The 9,459-nt window shown below is 46.5% G+C and overlaps 1 protein-coding gene across 1 annotated transcript in view; it reads left to right on the top strand.

Moving 5' to 3' along the window:
- Positions 1-2,103: 2,103 nt before the first annotated feature.
- Positions 2,104-9,459, top strand: part of ACOT12 (acyl-CoA thioesterase 12) — a gene marked incomplete at both ends in the record, with an annotated part of 22,411 nt that continues 15,055 nt past the window's right edge. Inside the window, 4 exons of the mRNA XM_084224818.1 lie at positions 2,104-2,200; positions 4,778-4,847; positions 8,095-8,155; positions 9,116-9,217. Of these exons, the coding sequence (XP_084080944.1) occupies positions 2,104-2,200; positions 4,778-4,847; positions 8,095-8,155; positions 9,116-9,217 (330 nt within the window). The remainder of the gene's footprint in view (positions 2,201-4,777; positions 4,848-8,094; positions 8,156-9,115; positions 9,218-9,459) is intronic.

Below are 9,459 nucleotides of genomic sequence, written 5' to 3' on the forward strand. Positions count from 1 at the left end.
TTCCTCTGGTATCCAGGATCCACAGTGTGAGAAACTGGTAATTTGAGGTTTTGTCATTTGGACTGAGCAGTTGAGGAAGGGGAAAAAACTGGGTGCAAACCTTTTACAGACTCTCTCCAGATAGCAAGGGCAAGATGTCTCATTGCCATGACAGGCTGGTTTTTCCCTTCACAGAAGCCAGAGAAGGAGAGATACCAGTATTTTTTTTTTAAAGCAACAGAATGGAAATAAATGTAGGGAATAGCATAACATGCTGATTTTCAGAGCCAGTATCTTCTGAAATGTAACAAGTGAGATGATACAGCCATGGTGTTGCTTGATAAAAAGAGTATGTGCATAGAAACAGAGATAGTGCTATAGCAGTGCAGTGACAGTAACAGACCGTGTGGGAAGAGAACCCCTACTGCACTGAGAAACTCTGTTAAAATTCAAATTTTCCTGGCTGTTATAGGTTAAAGCTGGATCTTTACCAATGTTTAAATGAACAAGTGTTCACAATGTAAACTCATGGATGTGTTTCTGAGAAACATGGGAAGCCCTCTCTGGAACAGTAACTACCAGGAGGAAAGGTTGTAAGGAAGGGCTACAGAAAACAGTCCTGGTGCTGCAGCGAAACCACACAGCACAATAGTCAAATATAAGTCTTGCATTCTTTCCTGATTGAATGCATTTACAGTTTATACCCTCTGCTACATTGCAGTAAAACAGCTGCCTCACCAACAGCTGACAAGCCCAGGCACTGAGCATCCCCAAATTGGCTGAGCCTTCTGCAGCAATAACACTGTATCCATGGCAAAAGTAAAACCTTGACCCTCCTGACAGCTCAGAAGCGATTGTTCTGCTCTTCCTCAGCAGAGCTTCTATTTTCACAGGGTGCAAGGGCAGCAGTATCCTTACCAGCCATGTGAGGAGGAGGTAAGAGAAGGAGCTCTCTGTGGGCTCTCGAGTGTTGACTCCTGCAGGAGTACATGACCAGGGCTGTGGCCACAGAGGTGGGAATCCAAACATCCATGCTGGAAGTGCCAGTGGTTCCGCTGCCTTTAGAATGGGAACATGTCTGCCCGGGATGCATCTGCTGGGATGTCAAGTTGGTGACAACACAAGAGGGCACGACTCCAAAAGATAAATAAAAATGAAAATGAGCCAGATTTGAGGCATTTCAGTGACCCTGGACAGACCAAACCTAGCTGTGGCTGCTGCCAGGCCCTGAGGTGACCTCAGGAGTCCTGGGGCAGGAGTGGAGGGAATATCCAGTCCCTGGTGCCCTGGACACAACCAGCACCCTCCAGGACCTAAAAGGTCTGAAGAGAGCTGGAGAGAGACTTTGTACCAGGGCAGGCAGTGGCAGAACAAGGGGGAATGGCTTCAAACTGAGATAGCAGGTGAAGATGGGATCTTGGGAATGAGGAATTGTTCCCTGGCAGGGTGGGCAGCCCTGGCACAGGGTGCCCAGAGCAGCTGGGGCTGCCCCTGGATCCCTGGCAGTGCCCAGGGCCAGGCTGGACACTGGGACAATGGGAAGTGTCCCTGCCATGGCAGGGTGGCACTGGGTGGGCTCTGAGGTCCCTTCCAGCCCAAATGAGTCCATGATTCCCCTCAGCACTGGCACCCCACCCTCTCATCCCTTTTCCCTCATCCCTGCTACCTCTTATCTCCTCAGCCCCAGACACTTCTCTTCCCCTCAGCACTTCACCCCTGGCCCCGCATCCTCGTATGCCCTTTCTCCTCATCCCGGGCCCTCCTTTCCCCTCAGCCCCGTCCGACTCTTCATCCCAGGTACCCCTTAATCCCTCAACCCGGGCACCCTTTCCCCTCATACCGATTACCCCTTTTCCCTAATCCCGGCCACGCCTTGCCCCTCTCCCTGGGCTCTTTTGGCCCATCCCAGGGTCCGTTTCCCCTCAGCCCGGGCGCCCTTTCCCCTCAGCCCGGGCGCCCTTTCCCCTCAGCCCGTCCCGCCTCCGCGGGAGGCCGGCGGAGGCCATTCCGCCCCAGGCCGCGGCGCCGGGCGGACCGGTCCCGCCCATGGCTGAGGCGGAGGCGGCGGCGGGCGCTGGCCGCGGTGCCGGGCGAAGCGGGCAGCGTTCCCCCATGGCTGTGTACATGTGCCGGGCCGTGCTGCCGGCCCACGCCGGGCCCCGCGGGGAGCTGGACGCGGGGCCGCTGCTGCGATGGATGGACGCCGCCGCCTGCCTCGCAGGTACGGGCAGCGGGGCCCGGCCCCTGCTCGCCCGGGAGCGGGAGGGGACGGCCCCCGCCCGGGGGAGGCTGGAGGGAAGGTGTCGTCCCGTGGAAGGCAGAGTGGGCTTTGGAGGTAGGAAGGGGCCACAGTGGTCATCCTGTCCCGCCTCGGGGTAATCCCAGAACCCGGGACACGGGATCGTACAGACACTTCTGGGACGAGACGGGTGAGCTCCGCTCCGCACCGTCTCTGGGCAGTCTGTTCAGTGTTCGCTGAAAAAAGTTCTTCATCACAGAATCACAGAATCCTCTGAGCTGGAAGGGGCCCACAGGATCACCCAGTCCCACCCCAGCCCTGCACACGCACCCCAACAATCCCACCCTGGGCATCCCTGGAGCGCTGTCCAAACTGTCCTGGAGCTCTGGCAGAGCCTGTTCTGTGCCCCACGACCCTCTGGGGGAAGAACTTTTCCCTCGTCTCCACCCTGACACAGCTCCATATTCAGAAGGAACTTCCAGTGCATCATTTTCTGCCCCTTGCCTCATGTCGCATGGCTGGGCACCACCAAGCAGAGCCTGATCCATGCTCTGACATCCTTTTTGGACATTTTTGCACATGGATGAAGGACTCTCTTGCCCCTCTCACTTCCCGAGGCTGAGCAGACCCAGCTCCCCCAGCCTTCCCTCCTGAGGAGGATGCTCCAGTCCCCAGCCATTCTGGTAGCCTGCACTGGACCCACTCCAGGAGCTCCACATCTCTCTCGAGGAGCCCAGGAGATTTGGGGTCCAGTTAGAAACAGACACCACGAGGGTGAGGCATCAGATAGCATAGCAGAGTGAGGAAGATGGTGGGAACATGAGGATGAAGAGAATTTTAGAAAGGAGCAGCATAAGGGAAGAAAAGAGGTGGTAAAAGATAAGTAAGAGAAGGAAGGAAAGTACTAATTTAAGATTACTGGCACTTGTGTGCAAAAAAGAAGGAAAGGTGCCACTGCCTTGGCTGGGGATTGGACTAAATGATCTCCAGAGGACTTTTCCAGCCCTAACTATTCTGGGATTCCGTGGTTCTGTGAAACAGCCACAAATCCAGCCAGCGTGCAGAGCACTCCATGTCTGCCTGCATCTCGTCTTCCAAAGCTTCCAAAACCCCTCGCCAGCTCGTACAAGTGCCTGGTGAGTGCTGTGAGCGCAGGCTGCGGGGGAAGCACGGCGAGAGCCTGGCGGCGAGCAGCGATCCCGGCGCCCGCATTAGCAGCCGGTCGGTCCCGAGGCTGGCGGCGTGCCGGAGCCCCTGCCGGGTGCGGGATGCCGGGTGCGGGGTGCGGGGCTGGCTGTCCCCGGCGCGGTGACCGCGCAGTGCCACGCGTGGCTGCAGCGCCGTGCCCGGGCGGGGGTCGCACCCGCAGCCGTGTGGGGCAGCTCCCCCAAAGGAGCACGCCTCTTCTCTCAGGTGTGTGAGGGAGTGAGTGCATTCCAGCCCTTCAGTGCTTTAACCCTCAGAAGTGATTTTTTTGAGGAGAGGCTGGGCTTTCCCCTCGTATTTTCAGAGGGAGGTCTTCAGATTTTGATATAAAATATCTGATTTCTCTACGCTTCTCTTGTGATGCTCACTAAAAATATGGGGCTGCTGGGGAGTGAGAGCTCTTGCGTGTTGTGCAGTGCTATTTTCCGGCTCGTGCCCTCTCTTGCCTCTGTCACTCAGGACTTTGGAGCAGAGGTTCTCTGTGTTTATACGGCTCCTTGTACCTTGCAGATCTACCTTTTGACTGGAAGCCCTAGGTGCTATGGTCAAATAAATAATATGTCACATTAACTTGCTGTAAAACTTAACTATCAGGTGATTAAATATTAACAGAAAATAAGATGTTTACCTTTTCCAGATTAGCTTTCATAATTAATACAAAAAGGGTGTGTGCTTTTTCACAGCCAAATGTACCCAAATTTTGGTGAAAATATTTTACAGCAGATGAATTCTGGTTTTGATTTTTCTAATTTTTTTTTTGTTTTTATTTAATTCCTGCATTTTTGGTGCAGCACTAAGGACATGTACTTAGCTGCTTTCCACTGTTGTGACTGTACTAATAAGCTAAGGTTTTAGCTAATAATAAGTAGGTTTTTCCCCATCTCAGAATCCTCCACTGACGTAAAACTTCCCCACTGGAGTGCCCTAGCTGATGCTCGTGACATTCTGTTTGGAGAGAGAATGATGAGCTTTCTTGTGAGCTTGGTAACACTTTGTGACTCTTTCTGTCATTCAAAATGCTTGTTAAGGCTCTCTTACTAGAATGTTCATTTTTAGAAAAAGACCTTGAGTGTAAGTTTTCAAACTGAGTTGCTATCATCTAATCTCATCTCCTGATGTTACCCATAAATACAAACGCCCTTTACAACAGAATTATGGCAAAAAATGTAAACTTTAATCTTATTTAGCTTCTCTCTTTTCCTAAGGGGCGCACTGCAGAGGTGCATTATGGTGCTCACAGGAAGAAGAGGGATCTGCTGTGTGCAGTCCCTGCCTGTCAGGCACCAGCCCACGGGTGAATAGCTCCCTGCAGGTGCAGAGTGGTAACTGTGTGCCCCTGTGTCTCTTTTGAAGCTGAGAAACATGCTGGGGTGTCCTGCGTGACAGCATCCATGGATGACATTCAGTTTGAAGAGGCTGCCAGGTACAAACCAGCTGACAACAGTCAGATGTTTTCATTCTGCAGGTTCTTATTTGGCAGAGATAAACCGAGGCATTATAAATGGGAGATAGCAGACCTGTGAATTCACCACAGCCACAGGGCTAAGTCTCAAAACTGCTCTTTTCTACCTGTGATAGCCTGACCCACCCAGAGAGCAGATCCATCTCACAGGGCAGAAATAAACTCTTGTTAACTTCACTTGGCAGTTGGGATGCCTGGTGAGAAACTGATGGCCCAGTGGTCTCTGGCTCTAGTGAATGGCTGCAGGCCACTGCTTATCTCTGCTAAATAAGCAATACTACCTATAAAACTTACTGTTATCAGTGTTTTTATTGTTGCAAGGTCTCTTTCAGTTCACTTCTTACCATCTTTCTCTCTCAGCTATTTTATAAAAAAGATAAATGTTTTACATTCACTGAGCACTGAATTAACTGAGTCTACGAGATAACACAGGACTGAACTTGTTTTACCATTTTTCTTGGTTTTCAGTGGGATAAAAGACACTGTAAGAGGACATAGGCCCTTTATTCCTAAACCATACCTTTAGAAAAACCTAAAGCCATTACTTTGTGGGTTTTGTGTGGTTTTACACAGGGCAGTGTAGGAATTAAGGGGTGGTTAGATGGGATAGACCTGTTTGCACGGAGCAGTGCACATGCAGTTGTTGTGGTGTGAGCACAGCAACACTGGCTGCCAGAGGTAGAGCTGATGGCAGTTAAAAACTGTTCATAACTGTAAAATAAGCATCCACTCAGACTTGAGACTGTTAGAGCAGTGCCCATTAGAGCAAGAACTAAAGCCAGTGACAAAGAAGAGAACGTGATCACACCAATTCTGGAACTCAGAATTTCTTGGTCTGTTTCACAATATTGAAGTGTTTGTCCTGCCTTGAGTTGCTCTCTGTTTTTAAATTTGTCCTTAGGAAAAAATCCTGTTTGTGAAAACTAATCAAAGTTAGGGTAATGTTTCCCTTTCAGGTGTAATAGTTCAGAGTTAGTACTTCAGAGCACTTTTCTGTCTTGTTTCATGACAGCAGAACACAGCTTCTGGAATATGATGAAAATACTTTCCTTTCCAAATTTGTTTCTGAAAATTTCTCTTTCTCTCACTTGTAATACCAGTGTTCCATTTGTAACAAGAATTTCAGGTACCAGTCTTATAACTCTGAAAGACATTATTTAAGAAATTATTTTTCTCTGCCAGGTCATCCCTAACATCCTCCTTGTAACTTACTGTGCAATTTCCTAAATTTTGCCACATCTAGTTCGTTATACAAATATCTTGCATAAATAAAAGAGTTCTTGCTTCTCTCTCTGGTAAATAAATACGATGGTTTTTAAGTAAGTGGCTTACTGTAAGGTTTATTTACCTAAACCAGGTTACTAAATCTTCTGCAGGGATTAAGTCCTCTGTGTTTATTTCAGCTGAGATATAAAGAGAAATTGTCACACATCTATATAGTTTAAAACTTAGCTTTATACCATGATAACCTCTTCCTTTTATTATAATACACAGCAGTTCAGTGTATTACTGAACTGCTGATTTTAAATTGATACATCTGATTTTAAATTGCGTTTATTTAAATTTTGTTAGTGTTCTTTATGTGAATGATAGTCACTTCATTCTGGTGAATTTGTCACAGTTTTAAGTGGAAGTGTGGTGTTGTGTGACTTCTGCCCCTGCATATCTGTGTCTCCTTTCTGGGAGGGAGCTGGTGGCTCCCTCAGCTGTGCAGTTGGGAATAAGTGCCTTAACAGTTCTGCTTTTTCTTTGCAATGAATAATGCAAAAACTGCTTCTGAGCCTCTTCTGCAGAAGGTAATGAGGGCTGTGCACCTGCAGATGGTCTTGGTTCTTTGCACTGACCATTTCCCCTGTCCTATCCACCCCAAGGATTCCACCTGTGTTCTTGGGGGAGAACAAGAAAGAGAAAATTGCTGTGTAGTTTTTTGTTCCTGTCAGGTCCTCTGGAGGAGCAGGTTTCCTATTTCCCATTCTACTTCTGCAATGGAATAAGCAATTTCAGTAAGCCTTTACCTTTAAATAATGTCCCAACTTCATTCATTTAAATTAGGAAGCAACTTTTTTTTTTTTTTTAATAAACTGGGGTAATAACTGTGCAAAATCCTTTGCTGTGAATGTTTTGTCAGTACCCAAGTGCTCTGAGTTACATTTTACTTCAGTCTTGGCTGTAATAAGCTCCACTTTTCCTGCCCCAGGGCTGCTCTTTAGCATTTGTAACTCCTTTTGAATTCCCTGGAGGCAGTGGCCTGACACCCTCTTCTGTTTTAGCTGTGGCTCTGGCTTACCCTGCACACTGTGTCCTTTTCCTTCCTGCTCACTGGGAAAACTTGAGGGCAAACTGCCTTCCTCCTCACTGCTTAGGGCTGGGATTTGAGGGGTTTGGAAACAAGGTTTGTTCCTGTTTTCAACATGGAGCAGGTACTTTAGGAATTCCAGAAGGAAAGAAAATATCTCCTCATTTATATTTATTTCTCTGACATAATAAGGATAATTTAAAAGGTAATAAATAATAAAATAAATAATATAATAAAAATTACAATATAGTACAAATAATAGATAGTATAATGAAATCACACTAGATAATCATCTAGTAATCTAAAATATCTACAATTTTTACTAGATAATCAAGTAAAAATTATGTTTAGTTGTTTTAGGTAGGCAGATGGGGAAGGGTGGTTTTCAGAGGGATGATGTTAGCACAGAAGGGACAAGCAGTCCTGTTCTTGGCCAAGACTTGGAACATGAACTCTCTCCCCGTCCTTTAAAGAGCACTTTTTCCTGGGGTTATCTCCTCATGTGCACATACCTGTGTGCCAGAGGTGCTTGTGGAGTGTGTCTGAGTGCTCCTGTAGCCAGATGTACTCAGTGATGTGTGCAGGATCTGCTTGTGAGCAAAAACCAGAATTTCTGGGTGTACCTGCAGCACACCTACTGCCATTCAGACACCAGCAGAGAGAAGGAATGTTGTCATTAAGGTCATGCAGTGACTGTAATTATTATTGACCAAGTCTTACTGGAGAATAACAGTGTTGAATTAAACACAGTGAAAAATTCACTTTTTTTCAGTGACTTTTCAGTGCAGTGTGGAAGACACAGACTGATTAATGAGATGTTCTTCACGACTTTTAGGAGTACACAGAGAGGCAGATTCAAACCCTTATAAAGCTGCATGTTTGCCTGCTGTAAGGTCTTACTCTTCTTAACAGGGTTGGACAAATTATTGCCATCAGAACAAAGGTGAACAGAGCATTCAAAACCAGCATGGAGGTAAGAGATTATCACTCTTTTTTCTAAAGATGGTGAAGGAATAGAGCAGAGGTGGGAGCAGCAGAGGAGCACAGCATGGGTCCAGGTTTATTTGCTCCAGATATTTGCAGATATCTGAGCAATAACACTGCCTAATGGCACTGCTTCCAGAGTGTTACAGTTGTGTGTTTCCTGTGAAATAATCCATGCCAGAGTAGCAACTGGGCCCTGAAGAATTAAAGCCTTTGGCAGTTGTAGTGGCCAGGATGGGATAGGTGGTGTCGGTCTAGGCCAGATCCACAGAACAGGTGGAGTTCAAAGCATTTTTGAAACTTCTGATACAAATGTACCGGTGTACAGTGATCTTAATCTTCATACTGCAGTCAGCATGCAATGCCTTGCCTGATCACTTCAAATCAGAGCTAAACTTTGGCGGTGCTTTTTGTGCATTTTGCCTGTCCAAATCCCATTATTATTAATGGGAGTGATGCATCTCATAGGTCATGTCTTCCAAAAGTTTCTAAAAATTAGACAAAATCAGAATTTTGATGTGAGTCAGGCCTATGCCACAGGATCGAATCCAGTGTTTCACATTCAAGTGTTTAATTTTGCTTTGCACCCCTAAACACGCTTTCTTTGTATGTACAGATCTTAGAAACTCATTCAGATGGGGACTCCAAATGCCACAGATGAAAATGGAAGAAAATATCCATAAAACTACATTTAATTGTCTTTCCTGGTTTTGTAGTTTTACCCTACAAGTGATGCTAAACAAACATAAAAGTTGTGGCACTTAAAAACCTTTCAGAGCTGACTGAATATTGTGATGACCAGAGATGTATCAGTGATTAGAGCAGGCTTTTTACCTTTTCCCTTTAGGTGTAAGGGACTGATAAAAACTGCACTGTATTGTCTCAAATCAGTTGACAATGATGTAAATACCTTTTTTGTCTCCTTCCTCCACCTCCTTCTTCCTTGTAGGTTGGCATCAAGGTGACAGTACAGGATGTTTTAACAAATGCTGAAAAGATTGTGAGTGTGGCATATGCAACATATGTGGCCAAACCAGTTGGTGGTGGAAAGGTAATCTTCCTGTTTTCTCCCTAGCTTGGAGTTTCTGTGAAATAACCCAACTTTTCTGGTTGTGAAACACAGCAGAAACACTGTTTATTCTGATCAGTGATAGGAAAAAAGCATGAAGTTCAGACTTTATAAGGTAGAGTTTGGGCGTTTATTTCTAATTTGCTTTTCTGAAATGGTTAGGTTGTTGTTGCTGTAATTGCAATTGTTATTGATGATGATGATGGATATTATTATTTTTTTTT

The sequence above is a fragment of the Fringilla coelebs genome (assembly GCF_963513975.1).
Source record: "Fringilla coelebs genome assembly, chromosome: Z".
Taxonomy (NCBI): Eukaryota; Metazoa; Chordata; class Aves; order Passeriformes; family Fringillidae; genus Fringilla; species Fringilla coelebs.